Source organism: Schistocerca nitens, chromosome 1 (genome assembly GCF_023898315.1).
Source record: "Schistocerca nitens isolate TAMUIC-IGC-003100 chromosome 1, iqSchNite1.1, whole genome shotgun sequence".
Classification (NCBI taxonomy): Eukaryota; Metazoa; Arthropoda; class Insecta; order Orthoptera; family Acrididae; genus Schistocerca; species Schistocerca nitens.
This window is the reverse complement of record NC_064614.1, coordinates 1,177,104,931-1,177,132,101: the sequence shown is the minus strand read 5'-3', so window position 1 is coordinate 1,177,132,101 and position 27,171 is coordinate 1,177,104,931. Positions and strand designations below refer to the sequence as shown.

Genomic DNA, 27,171 nt, shown 5'->3' with positions numbered 1-27,171 from the left:
TTCAGTGTAAGCTCACTGGACAAAATACACAAGTGCCTCCGACCCCCTCCTCCCTTAAAAGAGCAAACTATGGGTGATACGGAACTGGTACTGGGTGGTAATGTGACACTCCATAATGAATGTAACTTGTGGCAGTGAAGTTATGTGTATATGCCAGTTGGTTGTCCAGAACTGCTGTACATTTGTGGGTTGACATGAAGATGTGACACAATGGCAGAAAGGAGCAACGATATCTGGACATGCCAGTGACCACACCATGGATGTTGCATAATTTGTGGATGTATCAATACTGACTGTCGACTATGTGTACAAGCCATGTAACTGAGTGGTTGCAAAAAGATACCAACCGACAGGGATGAGGTAAGATTGTCATGCCTTGTCAGTGACAGATGGTTTCAAACCAAAAAGGAACAGCTGTTATCAGTGAATGCAGATCAACCTCAACTAGTTTCCAAGTGAACATTGCAAAATACAATTGGAGTCTGATACCTTGCAGAAGGCCATTGCATCACAGCAGCATCTAAACTGCACATCTTCAGTGGGCCAAATGACAGAAAATGGACAGTAGTTGACTGGAAGTGTGTGCAGTTTCAGTGCTGATGTCATGATTTTGCCTTTTTTTTCCAAATAATGCAACATGTTGAGTTTACCAATGGCAGAATGAGGCATTTATTTATTTAACTAGCTCTGATTAGGGCCATTTGGCCCCCTCTTACATCAGCCGAGGGATTCACACATACAGTACCTCTTTTCCTTCAGTCACCTGAGAAGTAACAGTTTTAATATGACAGATAGTATTAAAATGATTTGAGTGTCTGAAGTGGTAATGTCAGTAAATAATAATAAAATAATAAATACTGGCAGTACTTGTACTACTGCAGCTGCTGCCAGTAATAGTGATAATAGTAATAATAATAATAAACCCCGTGGAGGCCCGGGAAAAGAATAGGCCTCAGGTATGTTCTGCCAGTCGTAAAAGGTGATGAAAAGAACAAACCACTAATAGGGCTAACCCCCCTCTTTAGTGCGATTAGTTGGTTCAGGACAGAACTAAAGAAGCCTCGGACAAGCACCATTATGGTTGGGGACAATGTTTGAACCCTATGCCCGCCCACAATGGTAACGACACTGCTAGCCAACTGGAAAATGATTTAAATCCAAATAGAGGTGTTTTGCAGGATATGCTTCCTGCAACCACCCTAGAAGGAAAACAAAGACAGAGGATGAGATGGTCAGATGAAGTTAATCAACACCTCATGTTCTGTTATTAGCAAGCAACAAACCTAGGAACCAACACAACTGGATACAGATCACAAGTATACACAACATTTATTATCAGATACCCAGAATTAAAATTTTTAACAGAACGACGACTAGCTGATCAGATACGTGTAATAATAAAAAATAACAGGATATCCAAGTCAGAATTAGAAAACATCAAACAACAAGTACAACAAATACTGGAACAAAATAATGTGCAATCAGAAGAAGAAGAAAATACAGTAATGGACTCAAACATCCCAGAGCAATCAAACAAAGAACAACACGCAACAATTAAACAATCAGAGGAAAACGAAATCTTAAGACAGCCACCAGAACAAGCACAAATAGAACTCGAAGTAACACACATGTTAGATATAGAAGAAAAATTTCAGCTGACATATATAGAATACAAAGACACAAATGCAGACATTAGACCATTCTTGCATGGACCGCCAAATAACCCACAAGTCGAAACAACAATAAAAACTATCAACACAATCATACACAACAAAATAAATGAAAACACAACTATGGAAGAGTTACAACTACTGTTTTATATAGGAGCACTCACTACACTAAATATACACACTAGCAGAGATCAGAACCAACCAACACACAGAAGAAACCCACAAAACCAGCATGGCAACACAGGCTACAGATCAGAATAGAAAACTGAGAAAAGACATCGGACAGCTAACACAATTTATAGGAAATGAAATGTCAGAAAAATACGAAAAAGGTTAGGTAAAATGTCACAACAAGAAGTGATAGAGCAAGTAGATGAAAAGAAGCAGAAATTACAAGCACTGGCCAAACGACTTAGAAGATACAAAAAAAGTGAAAATAGAAGGAAACAAAACCAAACATTAAACACAAACCAAAACAAATTTTACCAGACAATAGATAACACACACATTAAAATAGACAATCCACCAAACATAACAGACATGGAACACTTCTGGAGCAACATATGGTCAAACCCGGTACAACATAACAGGCATGCACGGTGGATACAAGCAGAAACAGATACATACAAGATGATACCACAAATGCCTGAAGTGATAATTTTGCAACGTGAAGTCACCCGAGCAATTAATTCTACACACAATTGGAAAGCCCCTGGAAAAGATAAAATAGCAAATTTCTGGCTAAAGAAGTTCACCTCAACACATTCACATCTAACTAAATTATTTAACAGTTACATTGCAGACCCATACACATTCCCTGATACACTTACACATGGAATAACTTATCTGAAACCTAAAGATCAAGCAGACACAGCAAACCCAGCTAAATATCGCCCCTTAACATGCCTACCAACAATATACAAAATATTAACTTCAGTAATTACTCAGAAATTAATGACACATACAACACAGAACAAAATTATAAATGAAGAACAAAAAGGCTGTTGCAAAGGAGCACGAGGATGTAAAGAGCAACTGATAATAGATGCAGAGGTGATATATCAAGCTAAAACTAAACAAAGGTCGCTACACTACGCATACATTGATTACCAAAAAGCTTTTGATAGTGTACCCCACTCATGGTTACTACAAATATTGGAAATATGCAATGTAGATCCTAAATTGATACAGTTCCTAAACATAGTAATGAAAAATTGGAAAACCACACTTAATATCCAAACAAATTCAAATAATATCACATCACAGCCAATACAGATTAAGCGTGGAATATACCAAGGAGACTCATTAAGTCCTTTCTGGTTCTGCCTTGCTCTGAATCCACTATCCAACTTGCTAAATAATACAAATTATGGATACAATATTACTGGAACATACCCACACAAAATCACACATTTGCTATACATGGATGATCTAAAACTACTGGCAGCAACAAATCAACAACTCAACCAATTACTAAAGATAACAGAAGTATTCAGCAATGATATAAATATGGCTTTTGGAACAGACAAATGTAAGAAAAATAGCATAGTCAAGGGAAAACACACTAAACAAGAAGATTACATATTGGATAACCACAGCGACTGCATAGAAACGATAAAAAAAACAGATGCCTGTAAATAGCTAGGATACAGACAAAAAATAGGAATAGATAATACAAATATTAAAGAAGAACTAAAAGAAAAATATAGACAAAGACTAACAAAAATACTGAAAACAGAATTGACAGCAAGAAACAAGACAAAAGCTATAAATACTTATGCTATACCAATATTGACCTACTCATTTGGAGTAGTGAAATGGAGTAACACAGACCTAGAAGCACTCAATACACTTACACGATCACAATGCCACAAATATAGAATACATCACATACATTCATCAACTGAAAGATTCACATTAAGCAGAAAGGAAGGAGGAAGGGGATTTATCGACATAAAAAACCTACATTATGGACAGGTAGACAATTTAAGAAAATTCTTTATAGAACGAGCAAAATACGAGCAAAATACACAAAGCAATCACTCATATAAATACATCGACTACACCACTGCAATTTCATAACCACTTCTACAACCCTTTAGATCACATAACATCAACAGATATGAAGAAAGTAAATTGGAAAAAGAAAACACTACATGGCAAGCACCCGTATCATCTAACACAGCCACACATCGATCAAGACGCATCCGACGCATGGCTAAGAAAAGGCAATATATACAGTGAGATGGAAGGATTCATGATTGCAGTACAGGATCAAACAATAAACACCAGATATTACAGTAAGCATATTATTAAAGATCCCAATACCACAACAGATAAATGCAGACTTTGCAAACAACAGATAGAAACAGTAGATCACATCACAAGCGGGTGTACAATACTAGCAAATACAGAATACCCCAGAAGACATGACAATGTAACAAAAATAATACATCAACAGCTTGCCTTACAACATAAACTTATAAAACAACACGTTCCCACATACAGGTATGCACCACAAAATGTACTGGAGAATGATGAATACAAATTATACTGGAACAGAACCATTATAACAGATATAACAACACCACATAACAAACCTGACATCATACTCACCAATAAAAAGAAGAAATTAACACAACTAATCGAAATATCCATACCCAATACAACAAATATACAAAAGAAAACAGGAGAAAAAATTGAAAAATACATCCAACTGGCTGAGGAAGTCAAGGACATGTGGCATCAGGATAAAGTTGACATTATACCAATTATACTATCAACTACAGGAGTCATACCACACAATATCCACCAGTACATCAATGGAATACAGCTACATCCAAACTTATATATACAACTACAGAAATCTGTAATTATTGATACATGTTCAATTACCCGAAAGTTCCTAAATGCAATATAACATATACCGCACAGTTAAAAGGAAGTCACGCTTTATCAAGGTCCGCGTCACTTTGCATTTTTGACCAGACATAATGTCTGAGAAAAGAAAGAAATAATAATAATATAATAATAAGATTAGTGGCAGACATAAAAAGAATGGAGGCTATTCCTGAGTCGGGTTCCTACTACTGGCAAGGATGTCGAGAAAGTGGCTGAAATGATGGAGAGAGACAGAAAGGATTTTGCTCCGATGGGAACAGGTGTTTCTGCTGTGTTGTTCAGACATTAGCATTAAGGTCAAAGAGAGATATGGGGACAGTGTATGTTGATAAGACAGTAGAGAACACAAAGGATATGAAAATCTCTGCACTTTTCTCTGCACAGCAAAGATAGCTTTGCATGTGATGGTGAAATATGATCAAAGAGTCAAACATAACAGATATAATGAACACAGGCTTTCATAACCAGTTCCAGGTTCCGTGAGCTTTCCAGAGAAAGGTGTTGCAGGATAACATTGCTGTTATCAGTCATTGGAAGTGTAGGTGTTTGTACAAGTTTCTTTTTCAGGGCAAGAGGGAAGAGCTGTGTGTATGAAGTGTGATTGGAATGTTTTAAGAATGGATCCGCTACTGCTTACTGGATTGGCGGGCAGGTACATGGAGGGTGGGGAGTGAGTCATTGCCTTGTCCTTGAATGCCCTCTGATAGGAAACTGTATTTCCTTTATTCAGTTCGTTATGGCAGCTGGCTGAGTGCAGGTCTATAAGGGCTTGTTGCTGGATTCTGTCTGTGTGAAAATGGATGTAAAAACAGAGTAACGAGTTTGTGTGAAATTTTGTTTTAAAACTGGGAAACCAGCTTCTGAGACTTACACGCTATTAAAAACAGCTTTTGGAAATAATTGTATGAGCCGGTCAAATGTTTTTGTCTGGTTCAACAGATTTAAAAATAGCTGTGAATCATTTGAAGATGAACCACAGTCCGACCGTCCTTCCACCTCAAAAACGAATGAAAATATTGTGAAATTGTGTGACTTTGTGCGCTCTGATTGTAGACTTACAATTAGGGAGATGGCTGATGAACTTAATTTAAGTTCCTATGCATTTCAGTCAATTTTAACTGAAGATCTGAACATGTGTCGAGTGTCCGCAAAATTCATTCCAAAAGTGTTGTCAAGTGACCAGAGTCAGTACCGACTTAAAGTGTGCCAAGAACTGGTTAACTGGACTAAATATTACCCAGATTTGTTAATCAGGGTAATTACAGGTGATGAATCATGGGTATATGGATATGGTCCTGAAACCAAAGTGCAGTCTTCACAATGGAAGACTCCAGGTTCACAACGCCTGACTTTGGTCAGGCGAAGGTGAAGACAGTGTTGGTGATTTTTTTCGATTCTACCAGTATTGTGCATCATGAACTTACCCATGGAGGACAGACAATTAACCAGGAATACTACATATGTGTCCTTGGGTGTTTGTGCCAAAAGGTGCAGAAGAAAAGGCCCACATTGTGGAAAGACAGGATTTGGGTGCTACACCATGGCAGTGCTCCAGCTCATCGTGCCTTCTCCATTGTTAAATTTTTGACCAAACTCAAAATTCCTGTGTTTCCATAACCGCCATATTCCCCTGATGTGGCCCCTGTGGACTTCTGTCCATTTCCTAAACTGAAATTTTCACTCAAAGGGGAGTGATTTGACTTGATTGAAGACATCCAGGCAAATATGGAGAGCATCCTTAACACACTTCAGAAAAAAAATTTCCAGGAATGTTTCCAAAAGTGCTGTTGGGGTCAGTGTGTTCAGTCAGAAGGGGCTATTTTGAAGGAGATTCATCACAGTAGCACGTAAGTACCACCATTATACAATTACAAGCCATTCTTAAAACTTTCCAATCACTCCTCGTATTTTTGTAGGGGATGGAGAGCCGCTGATGCCTTCTTGTACACTGTTGTTACATGCTCAGTCCATTTTAGATTTTCATCTGTTATAAGTCCTAGACTCTTTGCTGAAGGAGATGAGTTGATATTTATCCCATTTAAGGTTAAAGGTAGTAGAGATTCCTGATATTTCGGACTAATATGCCTAGAATGACCAACGAGTAGTGCTTGAGTTATGCATGGGTTGAGCTTTAACCCTATATCCCTCACCCATTTTGATAGTGAAGACATGTCAGAATGGAGATTCTCAATAGCTCTCCTCAGATTTATTGGTTTTGCACTTATTGTTAGATCAACTGGAGGTCATTAGTGTACAAGTGGTATTTGCAGTAAGACAAAACTTATGACACATCATTTATGTATAATGAAAAGAAATACCAAATGTTGTGGGATGCCTGATACTATCTGTTTTCTTTGTGACTTTACGGTGCCAGACATGACACATTACTGGCAAGATGACAAGCGTGAGTGAAACCATTGCAATGCACTTGGCTTCATCATTTGGACTGTGTTGTCATCGTGTGCAGTAGAAGCTGATCTGATTCACATGATGGATTTTTTGATAGATGTTTTAGATAGAATTTTTCATGGCTTCAGTCCAGTACCTCCATAAAGTAATCAATGACCCTGTGTTTCATTTGTAGTTCAACTGTTGTAGGTAATGTGAAGTACTGCATCACTTTCTTCAGCTGGGACAATGATATTGGCTGGAGCTTTTACTTTGCCTATACCAGAATGATGCCGGTTTTTCCATAGGACAGCTGTTATATATCCTTTGCCAGTATATGGGCATGCCTGAGTTTTGCATTTCTCACTGCTTGAAGGATTCTGTTTTGCCTCTTCTTGTAAGCAATATGATTTTCAGGCTTGAGGCATTGTTAGTATGCCTGATCTGCAGGGTCTCTGAGATTTGTGAGCGGATTTAGTTCTTCAGTTAGCCAAAGTACAGTTTTCCTTCTTACATTTCCGGTCTTTAGGGAAGCATATTTGTCATATAGTTGAGTGAGTTCGTTAATAAAGTTTTGTTTATATCTGAGGAAGGAATAAGAGATGTTCCCTGAACTATTTCTTGCATCTTAGTTGCAAGTTCAGATAAATTAACGCGTTTGAAGTCTCAATATGTAATCAGTTGCATTCTAGTGAGTACCCACAATGTGTGGAATGTGGAATCATTCTGTGATGAATTGGCCCCACTCATTGAAGTTATCGTGAATATGAACTAGCCTGTTTGCTTCAACATTCTCAGTGATTATGTGTCTTATACATCTACAAGAAGTATGCATGAACACTTGCACTGTCTAACATGACAACAGCCACGCTAACAGGGATGCACACACATTCCTAATTTGATGAACACTCAAGCATTCTGTCACATCTTGAATGGCCCATTTAATGACATGATCTTAATCCCACAGAAAATCTCTGGAAATATTTGGAGCAGCAGGTGAAACATAGTTGTCAACATCCCCTCAATTTGGTAACTCTACAGGATTTATGCATTAGTAAATTGCTTCAGTTGGACTTGGCATACCTAAAGAAACTGTTGAACACTATTCCTCATCAAACTGGGATGATTATTAAGGACGGGGGTGGTATTACACGCCATTAGTGTGATGTGTCCAGAGGTGACTAATGTTTTGTCTGATATATTTATTTAAAATACAGCATAGACACCAAGGAACATTACTCAAATTCACAACAGTTTTTAGTGGTTCCATCATGCCATTCATTAATTATGTTTGTGTTACTGCATGCAATTATAAAATCCCTTACGCCATTAGTCAAAAGTGGTGTAAGGAATTGACACTAAAATTGTTTAAACAAATAGAGAAATAGAAATATCTCCTTTAAAAATTAAAATAAAATAAAAATTCTCTTGTCAAAGATATGAGGATATATACAGCATTTTCTTCTTCATGTTTAAACACACATCAAAAAATATTTTGCGTCATCTCAGTTCCAAGAGTTCCGGAACCTATACAGAAAATTGGAATAGGGATCAACATAAACATCATTTCCGCCCTTTTTATTGCTCATGAAAACCACACATTGGATGTTGTACCACCATACAGTGTGACCTTTGGAGGCGGTGGTCCAGATTACTGTACACATTGGTATCTCTAATACCCAGTAGTATGTCTTCTTGCATTGATGGATGCCTGTATTCGCCGTGGCATACTATCCACTAGTTCATCAAGTCACTGTGGTCCAGATTGTCCCACTCCTCAACGGCAATTCGGCGTAGATCCCTCAGAGTGGTTGGTTGGTCACATCATCCATAAACAGCCATTTTCAGTCTATCCCAGGCATGTTCAATAGGGTTCATGTCTGGAGAACATGCTGGGCACTCTAGTTGAGTGATGTTGTTATCCTGAAGGAAGTCATTCACAAGATGTGCACGATGGGGGTGTGAATTTCGTCCATGAAGACGAATGCCTCACCAATATGCTGCCGTTATGGTTACACTATCAGTTGAAGGATGGCATTCACATACTGTACAGTCGTTACAGCACCTTCCACGACCACCAGCAGCGTACGTCGGCCCCACATAATGCCATCTCAAAACAGCAGGGAACCTCCACCTTGCTACACTCACTGGACAGTGTGTGTAAGGCGTTCAGCCTGACCGGGTTGCCGCCAAACACGTTTCCGACGATTGCGTGGTTGAAGGCATATGTGACACTCATCAATGGAGAGAATGTGATGCCAATCCTGAGCGGTCCATTTGGCATGCCGTTGGGCCTATCTGTACCACGCTGCATGGTGTCGTGGTTGCAAAGATGGACCTCGTTATGGACATCGGGAGTGAAGTTGCGCATCATGCAGCCTATTGCGAACAGTTTGAATTGTAACATGACATCCTGTGGCTGCACGAAAAGCATTATTCAACATGGTTGCATTGCTGTCAGGGTTCCTCTGAGCCATAATCCATGGGTAGCAGTCATCCACTGCAGTAGTAGCCCTTGGGCAGCCTGAGCGAGGCATGTCATCGGTAGTTCCTGTCTCTCTCTACCTCCTCCATGTCCGAACAACATAGCTATGGTTCTCTCTGAGATGCCTGGACACTTCCCTTGTTGAGAGCCCTTCCTGGCAAAAAGTAACAATGTGGACGCAATCGAACCACAGTATTGACCGTCGAGGCATGGTTGAACTACAGACAACACGTGTACTTCCTTCCTGGTGGAATGACTGGAACTGATCAGATGTCGGGCCTCCTCCGTCTTATAGGCGTTGCTCATGCATGGTTGTTTACATCTTTGGGCAGGTTTAGTGACATCTCTGAACAGTCAAAGGGACTGTGTCTGTGATGCAATATCCACAGTCAACGTATTTCTTCAGGATTTCTAGGAACCGGGGTGATGTAAAGCTTTTTTTGATGTATGTACATTACGAATTTCTGTTAAAATCTAAATAACAGGTTTGAGAAATAACAGTAGTGTAAGCAGTAGCAATGGTTAACTATGTGGCAACCAAGTGAGAAACACTGGGATAGTTTTTTGATGAGCTAGATTAAATTTCCCCTCTAACTATACAAATTCAGGTTTTTAGTAGTCATCCTGAATTATTTCTTATTTCCCAGTCATATCAATAAGTGAACAAGTGCTCAGTTTCCAATCACCTCACTGTTAAGTAATCATTGAATCTAGCAAGAAAATAATTTATCTGCACAGTAGATATGCGGGTAATAGAAATTGTTAATATGTAATTTGTAAGCAGAAAGAATACTTTTGAGAGAAACATTGAAGTGTAGACTTATAATGTTCATGTAAGAGATGAGATCATTATAATGTTCATGTAAGAGATGAGATCAATAAATACCTCCAACTGATGTATCCATGATAATCTGTAACAGAACATAAAGAAATGAAGAAAGAAGCAAATGAGGCATAAAGATTAAATATACTGTTAATGAGAGATAACTGGTATCATGTAACCATTGCAGAAAAATGTTCGCTAGTAAAACACAGCAGTTAAAAACTAAGTGATATTGAAGTAGAAGCTGAAATAAAGTTTCTAGAAAACAAGTAGCTGGAAAAAAATAACCAGTTTTAAATGAATAAATTCCAAATATTTTTAAACCTCCCGATGCACTTTATTTGTCCAAAAAGTAACTGACATTCACCCTAAAAAATCAAATCTACTACATATGATTGATTGTAATATCTGCTACATTTTCAGCGAGAGTGCTTTCGCATGCTTTGTTCTTGCATTTTTGAAGGAATGCTGATAGGCTTACTGTGGGTAACACTCACCTATGCGATTATGTTTGATTTTTATTTAAATTTTTTTAATTATGCATGATGTTTGTTGTGGCATTTCTGAGTACAAAATAATGATTACCTTTGAAGTGACTCGTGCTGGGCTCGGTGCAGAACTTACACTCAGGTAAATACCAAACAATTGGTTTATTAATAACAACATTATTCACTCTTCTCTGTCCTGGAACATTAATGAACCAGAACACGGAATAGGCGAGTAGTCAGTGTAACTGTTTGAGTTTAAAACTTCCAGTAGATTAAGTGAAGGCTAGTCAGTTCACATAGTATGTCTAGTTCAGTGACTACCTCATGAAGCCCTCCGCCACACACCGTTGGGTGGCTTGCGGAGTATAAATGTAGATGTAGATGTAGATGAAGCCTTTGGTTAAGGGCAACAAGATGAGGCAACAGTCTCTGAGCACAATCACAGTAACTAGCTGAGATACCAAAGTCCAGGAGGCTGAGTGTCAAGAGGCCAACTCTCAGCTTAGAAAGGATGAAGACTGCTGGCAGCTACAGTAGCACTCCTCAGTTTGCAGGCTGGCTTCAACTGCTGGATTCAGACCACTCGATTGCATAAGTACTGGCTGGCAGATGAATTGCTCACGGACTATTTGTGGTCATGTGGTGTGGTGGAAGCAAAGAGGTCTGTAGTAGCCTTCTAGGAGCGATGCCGCTGCTGCCTGCCTACAAGATGAGCACCCTGAGTCACAGTGGTGGCATCCTGAATTGTCTTCAGTAACATGCCTGGTGTCGTTGTTGTATGGACATTTATTGTTTGGAATCTTGTTGTCATCACCTCTACACTCTCGTGTATAGGTAACCAGTGGTGCTGTACAGTCATATTGATGGGCTATATACCCAAACATTGCATACCCTTCCCCCTCCCTTCTGTAGATGAGACATTGTGATATATTTCAGTGTCTCAGATGTCGCCATCACTTATGCCAATGTTGGGAGGAAGTGACAAACCCAGTTGACTGTTATCGATGTCCATGGGAAAGGGGAGCATCAGCTGCTGCAGACACTTTAGCTGGGAGACTGATGTCTGTGAGTCCCAAGGCTGCTGGTTCCGGAGGGTATTGCAGCCTGTGTCAGCAGTTGTCAATCCCAGATGCTGGGCATACAATATCTGGAACATAAATAGAGGAGAATTCTTCTGCCTTATGAGAATGCACTTATTGAGGTGCTTGAGGCAGCTTGTTTGATCTGTCAGCTGGACTTTGACCATGGCCCTGTTGAGGAGGCAGATGATGAGAGTGGGCACCCTAGAGAATGCCATTGTCCATATGTTGTCCCAAAAGAAATAACAGTGACAGGGAGGCTGCCAGCATGAGGGTTTATGATTGGAGGGATGGACAATGGGAAACTGGGATCATTGCAGTTGACCATAAAGCTCTTCTGTCAGGCTTGTCCTGCCCTGGGGTTTGAAGCAGTAGTACACAAGGAACAATTTAAGGATGTCATTGAGACCATGACTTTTGGAGCTTTGCCATCTGGATTTTAAAGTTGCATACAAATGTTGACACCAGACCATTGGAAGCTGGATGGAATGGTACCATAGGGACCAAATGGATGCCACTTTTCTTCAAAAAGTGGCAAAATTGTGCCAATGTGAATTGAGTTTCTTGGTCTCCTACAATGGTTTCTGGTAGTTTTTTAGTGAAAAATGCATTATAAGACTTCTGTTGTTTTTGGTGATGAAGTTGATTGCATCTATGAGTCTAGGGAAATTTGCTGCCAGCATTGACCACAGGAGAGAACCCCACAAAGGCCCACCAAAATACAGATGTATCAATGACTGAGGAGATGTTGTGACAGGCCATGGGAAATGCTGACTATCTTGGCTGCCTGTTTGCCCTGGCTAACTGTGAACATTTGTTTGATGTCTTTGTCGATTCCCTTGCAGAAAAAATGTTGTTGAGCCAATCTTTCAGTGGTGACCATCCCACACTGAATCTGGTTGAGTAGTGTCAGTACCTGGCATTGGTCAGCATCCGGCATTGGAGGGCTCATAGCATGATGGCTGTAGTGTGACAATTGTCATCATGCAGTGAGAGGGTACCATTGGGCATTGATAATCCATGCTGATATTGCTAGTATTCCTAAACCTTCGGATGTTGTATGAGTTAGTAATCTGTCAGCCATCCGCATTCTGCCAACTTGATGACATCATGAAGGACAGGATCTTCTGCAACTGCCTGGATATTGTTGTTGGCATCTATAGGCAGACTCTTGAGTCCTTATGGAAAGCTGAATCAAAGTTGAGATCCTGCTCCACCAGAATGTGGGATGATAGGCCTGCATTCACATGCTGTGTTGTTGAGTGGGAATGAGTGCTGTTGCAGCATCCAGAGCGGAACAACATGCAAGGATGCAGCCAATGGGCAGTCTTGTTAGGTATGTTAGAGTGAGAGTTAAACAATGGCAGAAGTGAGTTATGGTGCGTTATGTTTGTAGTGATAGTGAATGAAGGTGTCTATAAGTGTCCCAGTTCTTGAAGGTGATGGAGAAGCCAGCATCTATTTGAAAGGTGACAGGCATGATGTTGATTACCATCTCTAACATCGATAATCTGCCGGAGATGGGCAGAATGGCCTGCACATGGAGGGCATCTGAGCCATGCTCACAGTCCGCTTCATCTGAGCCAGAGTCAATTTTGTCCAGACAGGTACTATCAACACTCATTTTAATTATGGACTGCCAGACCTCTGATTTTCCAGTTTTACAACAGACTTGCACTTCACACAATAAAAGTAGCATTGCGAGCAGTGATATGTGATGAAACAGTTTTTGCATGATGGTAACTTCTGGTTGTGTCAGTTACCTGCAGTGTTCTTTCTAGAGGGGACTTGTCAGGTGGAACTGGTAGGTTTGTGGGGTGGGATAGACCTGGGTCTTGTGGTTGAGGTAGGTGGAAAATACATGTGACAGATCTTGCAGGGCCACTGAGGAACAGATTGACAGCTCGAAAGTTTGAATAAGTGGAAGGCAAGTTTCTAATTTGAGAACATCATTCCAGAGCCCTTCATCCTGTAAACGACCTAGAATCATTTTCCTAACCAACAGTGTGACATATGACTGCGTGCTCTTACCACTGGAGCACTGAAAATGGCAATCCCTGGAAAGCACCTGCAGTTGAACTACCCTCTCCTGGTAGAACTGCCTGTTCTGCTTACAATAACTAAGAAATTTGTGCTTGGCAGCTGCCACCTGAATTTACAAATCAAAATAGTCCAACAAGCATGTTTCCCAATGGGTTGCATATGGTTGTGCTTCAGGGTTTAACTGCTGCATGAGGCAAGAGATGTCTACCCCTGCATAAGCCAACAGAAAATGGTGTTGCTGGGTATCACCTGAGATTCTGTGAGCAATGAAATGGTGTTGTAGGTCAGTGACGTAATCAGCCACAGTTCTGCCTTCTTGTTGAATGCCGGGAACACTAGTGGTGACATCGTGAAACCCTACACCATAGTGTCGATGTAAGACAGTAAAATAGAAACCTCCAGTGATGTGGTAGTGGGTGCAGTTTTCTCTAACATCAGTTCCTGTGCTCATTTCATATTTTGCAAAAGCAATAGTACTTATGTAGTGACATCTGTGGTGGCTGTGGACATAATGAAATGGAAATTTGATGTGAATGTACCACATATGTGGGAAAACATATAAAAGCACGGTCTGCGTGGGGTGCAGTACAAAAGTTCAGCCTAAATTCACACAAAAACCTTATCGCCAATTGAAGCGACCTGTACTGGTTTGGTTGTGGAAGGACTTACAACCAAGTAGACAACAAACAATAGATTTATTAATAACAACATTAATTCACTCTTCTCCATCGTGGAGCATTAATGAACGAGAACACAAAACAGTTTAGTAGTCAATGTAACTGTCTCAGTTTAACATTTCTAGTAAGATAACTGAAGGCTAAACAGTTTGCCTAGCACTGATGAAGTCAAGGTGAGATGATAGTCTCTGTGCACAACGACAGTAGCAAGCCAAGATACCAAAGTCTGGGAGGCGAAGCCTCAAGAGGCCATGTCTCAGCGAAGCATGGACGAAGACTGCTGGCAGCTCGAAGTAGCTCCAGTAGCACTCCCCGGTTTGCAGGCTGGCTTCAACTGCTGGATACTGACCATGTGATTGCTTAAGTACTGGATGGCAGATGGCGTGGGCACGGACTATTTGTGCCCCTGCTTCCCCCTTGTGGTGGAAGCAAATAGGTCAGTGGTATCTGTGCCTCCTAGGAGCAATGCCACTGCTGCCTGCTGCTGAGGTGAGCACCCTAAGTAGCCGTGAATTATAGTCAATAACATGCCTGGTGGTGGTGGTAGTGGTGGTGTTGTCATATGGATACACATTATTTGGGCTCTTGTTGCCATGACCCCTGCACTCTTTTGTGTGTAGACAACCTGTGGTGCTACGATATTATTTTGGTGGGTTAAATGCTCAAACATGGCAACCTTTTTCCTGTAACTCTCACAGACTTGATCATAAGTTCTTGATGTGACCACATTTCATACATTCAGAAAAGCATATAAAATCCCATATCTGGGAGTATGTGGTTATTTGCCTGTGCCTCTAGAAACATAGCTCAGGTCCATCAAGATGGTGTTTATTCTTAGCTGAAACAATGATCTGTGTGTTTATAATGGCATGTACACCAAATCATTGCTGAGATTCATAAGTTTCCAGATGTTTAGTTATATGATCAGTGTCTACTTTGTTACAGCTCGTGAAGCGTTTCTGTGATGAAGATATTAATGTTCCATGTATTTCAAAAAAATTTGCTGTAAGAGTGTTTTCAGTTATAATGTTGTATTATCATTCACTTAATTATTTTATTTTTGTTCATGGAGTGTTGAAATCTTTTTATTGTTAAGTTGAAAGAGAAAGTTTTTCTGCAGGTGCTTTTGAAACTGTAAATTTTACACTTTCTCAATATAATGTTTATATGTGTTTCTAGTTCATCCTCTGGCTCCCACCGACAGCCTGGGCCTCATGCAGTTGAGGTGGACAGTAGTGTCTTCCTAGACTTGCCACTGGAACCAGCAACTGAAGCCACTGTCCACAGTATAGCTCAACAACAGCTGCTGCCAGTAGGTCGTGTTAGGTGTGGCATGTGGGCATCATTTGCACTTGCCACAGTTTTTGTGGCAGGAGCAAAATTCTATTTTGATCATGAGGTACAGTATTTTGCAACAGAATCTGTGCTGAATTATATACTAAGTCTTATTATGTACATATTATTCTATTTTTCTACATTAGTGTGTAAGACAGGCTTAATGATCTGTGCCAGATGATAAATAATAATTCAGAAGATAAATGAAAAACTGTGTGTTGCGAAAATCTTGTTTTAGGATTATAAATGGGCTTATCACAAAAATGGAAGCAACAGACAAAAAATGAGGATAGGCAAATCATTCTTATCTAGATGAGTGTGGGTGAATCAGATAGTCTCTAGTTTTGTAATCTTTGTTTTTCTTTCCGGCATTAGTATCTAAGAGTGTCAGTCAGGCAAAAAGAGGAATATTTTGAGAGAAAGATGGAGGGTAGTTGCGTATTAGGGAGAGGATTGGGGAGGCTTAGGATGTTTGTAACAAGTAGTCAGCAGGGAAGTACTGGGAGTCAAGAAATTGTATTTGGATGATTCTCGGGGGCAATGGCATAACTGTGGATTATTAGTGGTAACAAAACTGGATGGGCAGAAGACAGAGCATATGCAAGAGAAGAAATAAATATTACTGATCTTAAAAAAGTTCAACTTTTCAGATTCCATAACTCCCTTCCCCTCAACAACGTAGCCATAAATAACAACACTTTCCAAGCACAGGTCTTTCTAAACCATATCCGTCCCTACTACAAAGACTGTTTATTCCATAATAGTAGTTTCCTGGACCCTGTCTTTAGATTGAGCTTCTGCTGCTTCAAGATCCAAACAACTTTCTCAGCACCATCTGGGAAACCTATCAAAACTACTTATTTTACTCCTTCCTATGAGAACGACTACCCACCAGATCATTTATCATTCCCATGTAACATCACTCCTCCTTTATTTGACTGTACACCACAAACCTTCCTTATCAACTTCTTATAATTGTCAGACTCTGTCTTCTTCATCTAATCCATTCCTGCATCCACAGAACCTTGTTTCAAACCACTCCCTTGACACTCAATACTGTCAGCAATGTTTTCTATAAACCTTGTGCCAACAGAAGTCTAAGTCCCTTCATAAGGCCTTGCCTTGAGCCCAAGACCCAGGCTTTAACTATGCTAGACTTGACAAGGGCTCCTATTGTTTCTGATGTGTCGGCAGCTGGGCCAACACCTTGTAGATCGAAGTGGCTGAAAGTGCACGCTAAACTAACGCAGACGGGCGCGAAGTACTGGAACATGAGACTTATTAATGAATAAGAAGAAAAGTACGTAGCTGGAATAAGATACTTAACTTTATTCTCTTGTTGGAATACATCTCTTGAATAGTAGTAAGCTATAAGCACTGATACAAATGGCGCCTTGCTAGGTAGTAGCTATGGAATAAGCTGAAGGCTATTCTATCAGTCTCTCGGCAAATGAGAGGAAGACTTGGTAGGTCTGGTCGCAAGCTATGTCGTCCGTACAACTGGGGCGAGGTCTAGTCAGTGTCTTGTGACCTGCCATGTGGTGGCGCTAGGATTGCGATTACACAGTGGCGACACGCGGGTCCGACATGTACTACAGGACCGCGGCCGATTTAAGTTACCACCTTGCAAGTGTGGTGTCTAGCGGTGACACCACATTCCTCCCCCGCAAATCGGCGAACGGTCGTGAGATAAGGCTTCCGCCCGCCGTGGGGAGGACCCCATGTTGACGTATGCGATGAGGTGGGGAGCCTAACAACAGGCGAGGCCGTGCCACCCGCACCCGGCCATTCGGTCCGAGGGGAGCTAGGAAACGCCTGCAAACCTAGTCCAGGGTGCACGTCAACCTGAGGTGTATGCGCACGTAATGATACACGAGGGGCCGAAGAGTCGACCTCCATTGCGTCGGGGAAGCCGACGGGCGAAGACGACATCTGGTCCGGAGCGGGCAAGAGGTCCATGGCGGAGGACGGCTGGGCACGGGAAGCGAGCGGCGGCGCGTGACCCAGTGAGGCGCCAGGCGGCTGCAGCGAAGCGTCCGCTGCGGGCGGCGCCGGCGGCGGCTGCGGTGGCGGCGGCGCGACGCCATGTGGCAAAATGGAAGGCAGCGTCGGCAACACCTGGGGATGAGGCGAGCCAGTAGATGGGTCCCCAAGGCGCTGACCTGACGGCTCCGTCGCTGAAAGCAGACGGGGAGCGGCAGAACCCAGGCGACGACAGAGGCGCAGCTGATTGAGATGCCGACGCACCTCACCAGAGGCCCCCAAAACCAAATACATCGCGCGGCCGAGGCAGCGAAGAATGCGCCCTGCGAGCCAACGCCGTGAACCGCGACAAGTGCGATAATAGACAACGTCGCCAGGAGCAAAAACAGGAGTCTGCCGCTGCACAGGAACCTGATGCGGCGGATGCAGCAAAGACATCAGGGTGCGATGAGATCGACCATGGAGCAATTCAGCCGGCGAGCGACCATCGCGGGGCTGAGAGCGATACGATGACAAAAAGAGCAACAAAGCGTCCTCCCGAGAATGCGACTCTTTCAATTTCAACATCTGGGACTTGAAAGTCCGGACCAATCGTTCAGCGGCACCGTTTGACTGAGGCGAAAACGGCGCGGATGTCAGATGGTGAATACCATTGGCCTTGCAGAATGACTGAAATTCTGCGGACATGAATTGTGGGCCATTGTCGGAAACAATAGTCTGCGGAAGACCTTCAATGCAAAAGATAGCAGACAAGGCTTGGATTGTGGCAGAAGACGTCGTGGAAGACATCCGGACAACAAAAGGAAAATTACTGAAAGCATCGACCACAACCAACCATCGAGCATTCCAGAATGGACCAGCAAAATCGATGTGCAAGCGTTGCCAAGGGGAAGTGGCGTTCGGCCATGCAAAGAATTTACGCGGCGGTGCGGATTGGTGTTCGGCACACGCCACGCAAGAGGAGCACATATTCGTAATCGCAGCATCGATTCCGAACCAAGTACAGTGCTGACGAGCAAGTTGTTTCGTACGCACTATACCCCAATGTCCTTGGTGAAGAAGCTTTAAGACAGAGGACTGCAACGAACGTGGGACCACGACTCGGGATTGATCATTATCAGAACGCAACAACAAAACACCACGTCGTACAAAAAGTCTCGCCTTGTGAGCAAAAAAACGGCGAACCAAAGGATCCTCGATCCGTGACTTTGATAAGGGCCATTGCGTAGCAACAAAACGCAAAACAGTAGCAAGGACAGGGTCAGCAGCTGTGGCTGTAGCTACACGACGAAAATCAATCGGAAACGATGCGACCACGTCATCGGCTTCCGAATCAATGAACATGCAAGCAAGTTCGGAAGAATCGAATGCCTTATCCTCAGCAACAGGCAAACGGGACAACGCATCAGCGTTGCCGTGCTTAGCAGTGGACCGATACAAGATATCGTAGCGGTACTGCGAGAGAAAAAGTGACCAGCGAATGAATTTCTGCGCTGTACGTGGAGGTACAGGCCTGGTCGGATGAAAAAGCGATGTCAAAGGTTTGTGGTCGGTGATGATTGTAAAGTGACGACCATACAAGAAGTCATGGAACTTGGTTACACCAAACACGAGAGCTAAAGCTTCTTTCTCTATTTGTGAATAATTTCTTTGCGCAGATGAGAGCAATTTTGACGCAAAGGCAATAGGGCGATCATGCGAGCCATCCTTGTGCGCAAGCACAGCACCGATCCCGAAATCTGATGCATCTACCATCAACAAAAGGGGTTTTCGGGGATCGAATGGCGTAAGGCAAGTATTTGAAAGTAACGCCGATTTCAACTGGCGAAAGGCGCGTTCGCATTCCGTCGTCCAGACGAACGGAACACCTTTACGGCGTAAGCGATGAAGCTGAGCTGAAATGGAAGAAGCATTGCGCAAAAATTTATGATAATAATTTATTTTACCCAACACACTCTGTAGCTGTTTCAAATCTTGCGGAGCAGGTAAGTCCTGTATGGCACGGAGGTGCTCTGGACTCGGATGTATACCTTGGGCATTTATGACATGCCCCAGGTAGGGTAAGTCCCGAGCAAAGAACACACATTTGTCCTTTCTCAAGCGAAGACCATTCTGACGCAATACCTGAAATAATGTTCGGAGATTTTGCAAATGTTCTGCTTCTGTCTGTCCTGAGATCACAATATCGTCCAGATAGTTCGCAGCAGTAGGGACCGACGCACAAATAGTTTGTAAATATTGCTGAAACAATGCAGGGGCGGAGGCACACCCGAATGGCAGTCTTTTGAAGCGATACAAGCCAAGATGCGTGTTTACCACCAAGACGCGCTGGGAGTCTTCGTCCACAGGTATCTGCAAGTACGCATCTGCTAGGTCCAATTTTGAAAAATATTTTCCCGGGCACAGTTTGTCAAAAAGATCTTCCGGGCGGGGCAAAGGAAAAGTAGCAGTCACAAGTTGTGGATTCACAGTGGCCTTGAAGTCCACACAAAGTCTCAGTTTTCCGGAAGGTTTTGGCAAAATTACTAAGGGTGAGGCCCAGAGAGAAGCCTGCACACGTTCAATTACACCTTGAGATTCTAAATCGTGTAATGTTCTGGCGACCTCATCACGCAATGCGTGGGGAACATTGCGCGCTCTGAAAAATTTCGGTTGCGCGTTGTCTTTCAATTCCAAATGTGCTGCATAGTTCTTAGCGCAACCAAGGCCCGGTGCAAAAAGGTCTGCAAATTCTTCACAAAGACTAGAAACACTGGCGGAAGGCACAGTCTGATTCACTGATAGGACCTGATTTACTATAGACAAATTAAACAATTGAAATAAATCTAAACCAAACAAGTTCACTGCACTAGAAGAACGAAGAACGTAAAATGATACAAGTTTTGTTTGTCCCATGTATGTTGCAAGAAGGCTGCACTGTCCTAACACAGGGATCGGCTGTCCTGAGTAACTAGTTAACTTAACATTTGCGGCACGCAATGGCGGTTTGCCCAGTTGTTTGTACGTGTCGTGATTGAGCAATGAAACTGCAGCTCCGGTATCGAGCTGGAATGGGATCACTTTGCCTTCAAAGTCTAAGTCCACAAAAAGTTTATTGTCCTGCTGACGACAAGAGCGACTGTCACGTGCAAATTGAACTGATACAGGTACAGAAGCACTTGCGACTTTACGGGATTTCCTGCGACGTCGACACACACTTTGGGTGGGACGAACACAGTCACTGTTAGCTAAAGTGTCACTGGACGGGTGGGAATGAACTACATTAATGTCCATGGGCGAAGGTCCACGAGCCTGATTGTCCTGGGTTCGATTCCGGCGCGAAGCAAAAGGCCTGGAATTATTGCGATTGTCTGATCTAAGCTTTTTCTGGCAAACACTTTGTACATGTCCTTTCTTTTGACAGTAAAAGCAAATAGCTTGGCGTGACGGGCAATTTTCACGCGAATGTCTAGTTGCACACCGCGGGCATGATTTCACTGCAGTTGCTTGCTTACGCGGCGCACGTGTTTGCAATCTAGGCGGCCGCTGCTGCGATGGGCGCGAGGGCCGCTTAGCGTCCCGTGCAGCGGGCCCGGCGGGCCGATTAATGTGACACACTGCTGGCAAAGTTTCAAATGATTCCTGAGCAAAGTCAAGTGTGTCTTGCCTATCTAATATGTCTATCACTTGTTGAAGGGAGGGATTTACGAGTTTCAAAATCTGTTCCCGTATGCGAACATCAGAAACGTTCTGTGCTATTGCATCATGCACCATTGTATCGGAATATGGGAGGCCACATTCACAGGCAAACGCGCAGTCTCTAGTAAGTCCTTGCAAAGTTGCAACCCACTCCCTATTAGTCTGACCGGCCGTACGTTTTGTACGAAAGAACGTATACCGTTTTGCAACTACATTGACTGTTTCTTTGAAATAGGCATCTAAAGCCGACAAAATTTCCTCGTAGGTCAGAGTTGCTACGTCGCGTCGGGGAAACAATTTCACTATCACACGGTAGGTAGACACACCGACACAAGAAAGCAAAAACGGCTGCCGCTCTGTACCTTGAATTCTGTATGCTGCGAGATGAAACTGGAACTGGCTGGCCCACTCAGTCCAGGTTTCGCACGTGGCCTCAAAGGGCCTAAATGGCGGTGCGACAGCGTTGTGTGGCTGCGGTAGCGATGAAGCGGCGGCTGCCGCATCGGTTTGCAGCGCACGTTGACCCTGGACGAGCTGTCCAAGGGCTTCCAATAACGCCTGCGTCTGCTGATTCTGCAAGCGAAAAAATTCGGACAGTACATCTGGAGATTGTGGCGAAGCCATGACACAAGCAAATCAGAGCACAAAAAGGGAAAAAGAACAAATCAGTCCAAAGCAGAAAAAACACTTTCCCTCGTCGCCATGTGATGTGTCGGCAGCTGGGCCAACACCTTGTAGATCGAAGTGGCTGAAAGTGCACGCTAAACTAACGCAGACGGGCGCGAAGTACTGGAACATGAGACTTATTAATGAATAAGAAGAAAAGTACGTAGCTGGAATAAGATACTTAACTTTATTCTCTTGTTGGAATACATCTCTTGAATAGTAGTAAGCTATAAGCACTGATACAAATGGCGCCTTGCTAGGTAGTAGCTATGGAATAAGCTGAAGGCTATTCTATCAGTCTCTCGGCAAATGAGAGGAAGACTTGGTAGGTCTGGTCGCAAGCTATGTCGTCCGTACAACTGGGGCGAGGTCTAGTCAGTGTCTTGTGACCTGCCATGTGGTGGCGCTAGGATTGCGATTACACAGTGGCGACACGCGGGTCCGACATGTACTACAGGACCGCGGCCGATTTAAGTTACCACCTTGCAAGTGTGGTGTCTAGCGGTGACACCACAGTTTCATGTTTTCTTAAGAAGTAGCATTCTTTTGTCACCTACCTTACTAACCAAGCCCACCCAAAGCACTTATTGAATTTTGTCTTGTTCCATCCTCTCAAGTTGTGAGGCCTCCCCACCAGAAATTCCAAATTTCCAACTTGTCTTCACCTTCTTGCCCCAAACAAGGTATTTGACAACACCACTTACAAACTTTGCCATTAAGTTCACTTCCCAGAATCATGAAGACTCCTCAAAACATCAAACCTATCTCAAAACCTATGTACTTAATCCCTCTACCAGTGATCATCCACAGTTGTACTTAACACCTATATAGAGTGTATCATAATTAATAGCGTAAGCACATACAGTTGAATATATATGATATTTGAAGCAAAAAAGTCTCAGTAAACACAGGTCACAAATGAAACCATTGTGAGATAATTGTGACTTCATTGTTAGCAGCCACCACTGACTTTATTCTGTGTAGAAGTCACCAGAGTTGAGGAAAGGTAACAATACTGTACAACATTAAGAAAAACATGCAGGTGTTTTGAATAAACACATTAGTTACGTAACTGCTCATAGTTAAAGGAAGTGTTCAAAGTGTCGTCCCTGTACCCAGATGCAGGCCTGCACCAGTCCATGCAATGAGTTTCGAATCCTTTCAAACATACCTGGATCACTTCAAAATTCTTTACAAGCATTGACAAGTTTCTGCTCCAATTCTTCAATAGTATTAACCTTTAAGGTGGCCCCAAACACAAAAATCCATGGGGTTCAGATAAGCTGATCTTGGAGACCATGGTACATGTCCTCTTTGCCCAATCAATCTTTGCCCAATCATAGCAGCAAAATGTGCCAATGCTCCACCATGCGTATACCACATCCTCTGGAGTTGCTCTAGAAGGCAACATCCTCAACCAGTCCTGTAAGATGATGATGCAGAAACCAAGGATTAGAGTTTGTTTGGTAATATGTATAGCCCAATAAAATGATCACCTGGTACCCCTAACCACACATTCAGTGGGAAATGCCACTGATATGAAGACATACACAGCATGTGGGTTGGAGATTAGATGTGATCCCAAACATGAGACTTGTGATAATTAAACACACACATCACAAGTGAATCCTACTTCGTCTGTAAATAAAATGTAACTGTCAAACACAGGGTTGCCTACAGCTTGTTGTCGCATCCACTGACAGAACATTTTTGTCAAGATTTCTGGATAGTGTTCGTCTGTTTCCAGCACTATATTTTCAAGCACAGGTATAATTCGTGCAGACATACCCACTCCCACAGCATGTGCCTATCTCCTACTTTCTTGGAAGTATTGATGCACCCATGTAAACGTGCTACTCTCAGGGTGCCTTCAGGTAGGGTATGGTTCTTGGAACAAGCTTGCAGCCTCATGTGCATTGCCGTTAGCACTACTATACATGAAATGCATATCTGCATACTCCTCATTACTGTAATGTTCCATGTTACCCCAAATACTCATACAACTCAATTTATGCTCCACAAACGAATGATGTGAGTGGCGCTCTGACTGTGTACTTTAGTGTCATATCCATTCTGTTTACAACTCCAGGTTTCGAAAATGTAATCAAGAACTACACTATGGACTGGCATGCATTGTTTACACAGAATCACATCAGTAGTGACTGGTAACCACAAATTCATGATTGTCTCACAGGTGGTTCATTTACAGACCTATGTTTGCTGTGACCTTTTTGCTTCTACTATCATGTATTTTCAACTGTACGTGTTTACACCATTAACTACGATGCACTCTGAATATTGCTGACATTCAAAAATGCTACAGGAAGTGAGAGTTATCTATATATGCTGACGACAGGCAAAAACAGCCAGTACCCTGCCTAAATATTTCATAAATGGCTTTCCCACACCATTTCTTTCCATGACCCTCGACAAACCCAAAGCTGCTGCTAATGAACCACTGACCAAAATTCCTCTTGTTACCCAATACCACACATGCCTAGAAAAATCCAACCACTTCCTTCGCCAGGAAATAATATTTAGATAATTTTCTTATTTTTTAACCAGTTTCATTCAGAGAATAACATCAGGTGACAAAATTCATCAACAGTCTTGCTACTAACTCCAAACAAATGTCATGACTCAAGGAGTTTAATCATCTTACACAGTGTTAAAGGCACATTTTGGACCACGACAAGCACACAAACACTCCGCTGGCCGCCTGGGACAAGCACAGCCATCAGTAGGTGCAGGGAATATAACATGCTGTACACACTAAACTTCTCCAGGATTTTGACTACTTCTCATTTCATACTCACATCAAAGACACCTTACCTGAAATGTTCTCTGAGAGGTGTTCCAGTATGTATATGCCCCGAGGCAGCCGAGGAATCCAGGAAAAAAGCAGGAAAATCCAAGATGGAATGTAACAATATTATGAAGAGGGTACTTGCTACTCACCGTATATTGGAGATACCGAGTTGCAGATAGGCACAACAAAAAGACTGTCGCAAAATGACACACACACACGCGCGCGCGCGCAACTCACACACACATGACCACAGTCTGGCAGTTGAAGCCAGACTCGTAGTCTGCCAGAGACTGTGGTCATATTTGTGTGCGAGTTGCAGTTTGCCTGAGGTTGTATGTCTCTTTTCTATTTTTGACAAAAGTCTCTTTGGCCGAAAGCTCATTTTGTGACAATCTTTTTGTTGTGCCTATCCACAGCTCATTATCTCCGCTATACGGTGATTAGCAACTGTTCTTTTCATAATATAATTCAAAACATGAACACTTTGAGAACCAGCCACGAAGAAAAATTATGGGCAGAAAAGACCAGCCATTTATGCCATTACTTAAAATTTAACTTTCACATTTGTATCTGACGTGTCTTAAAAGGTAAGACTTGCTATAAAAGACCAAGCTTCAAGGTTAATTTTTCATATTTATAGTTTGACTCTTACACAGAAGATTACAGCAACCAGCCACTTTTTACAGTGCTAATTATTCACTTAAACAGCGCTGTTACCGGTTTCGAGCTGACAGGTTCATCTTCAGATGGCTAGTTCACGTTTTACATTAGATTTCGCCTTTTGTTTCCCCACCTGACGAAATTTCCTTGGGGTGGTGATGCTGATGAAGAATCCATGCCATTATGTTCCAGTGCAGGTTGCTCATCAGCTTGGAGGAGCAGAAACTGTGTAATGCCCTTTTTGTAAAGCACCACTGTGATGTGAAGACTTGTCTTGACATACTGATTTGTTTAAAACTTTTTTTTGCATGAAACATTTTTCTCACAAACTCAACAATATTAAACAATTCCGTCATATGTAAATGTTCCAGGATGGTCAGCTATCCATGACACAACATTTATTTTTTCAGGCGGCATGGCACACAACACGTTACACATTACACATCGTAAACACATTCAACTGTGTACAAGTAAATAGAAAGCTAAACTGAAACAATGGATGTGGGACTAAATGCTTTCATAGTCAGCAGTGTGGGTACAGGAGCATTGACTATGTTTGCCTGTTCCTGTTCCTCTTCTGTAATGATTTCGCTAGGCAGTGGCTTCTTGGTTAGTGATTGCATGCAGTTCTAGGTCACGGTCGATCTGTGAGACATCAAAACTAGATGGAGCTAGAGACTGTATGTCTAAATTTTTAAAATATTGTAAACATTGAGTGAAAATATGCATTGTCACTAGTTTTTAGTTAAAATATGCAAAACCTGTGAAAAGGAACCAAATATGCAAATGCATATGCAACATGCAAATGCATACGAGGTGGAACCCAAAATTTTCGGGATTGGTGCTGCCTTCTGGAAAGTAGGAGTAGTAGATCTTTGCACCGCTAGGTGGCAAGAGCTGCATATCTGATGAGTCAGTGTGCAGACTGGCACTCAGCTGAGAGGACGGGTTGCGTATCTGCAGTGGTTTCCGTAATACTCTGTGTTTGGTGTGTGGTGATTTTATGATGGATCTGCGAACAAAATAGTGCGTGTGTATCAGATTCTGTGTGAATCTCGGAAAAAGTGCTACGGGGACCCTTGCAATGATTCAACAAGTGTTTGAGGGGCAGAGCATGAGCCGTACGCATGTGTTTGAGTGGCATGCTCGGTTCAGGGCCGGCCGTACAGACGTCGAAGATGATGCTCACACTGGAAGGCCCATTAGGCACATAACACCAGACATTGTTGCCAAAATTCAAAAGTTTGTTCATGCGGATCGATGTTGAACCATTCAAGGTCTTGTGGATGAAGTGAGTATTGGTTATGGGACATGTCAACAAATGTTGACTGATGAATTGGGCATGCATTGTGTCGCCGCAGAATTTGTGCCAAGGATCTTGACTGCCGATCAGAAAGCACAGTGTGTTGAAGTGTGCACAGACCTTTGTCATACTGCATCTGATGATCCATCCTTCTTGTCACGGGTTATCAACGTGCGACTAGAG

At 42.4% G+C, this 27,171-nt stretch overlaps 1 protein-coding gene across 2 annotated transcripts in view; it reads left to right on the top strand.

Moving 5' to 3' along the window:
- LOC126239032 (uncharacterized) overlaps positions 1–27,171 on the top strand; it is a 45,520-nt gene that overhangs the window by 9,462 nt on the left and 8,887 nt on the right. For both annotated transcript variants that reach the window (XM_049947829.1, XM_049947830.1), the window contains exon 3: positions 15,734–15,953. In XM_049947829.1, the coding sequence (XP_049803786.1) occupies positions 15,734–15,953 (220 nt within the window). The remainder of the gene's footprint in view (positions 1–15,733; positions 15,954–27,171) is intronic.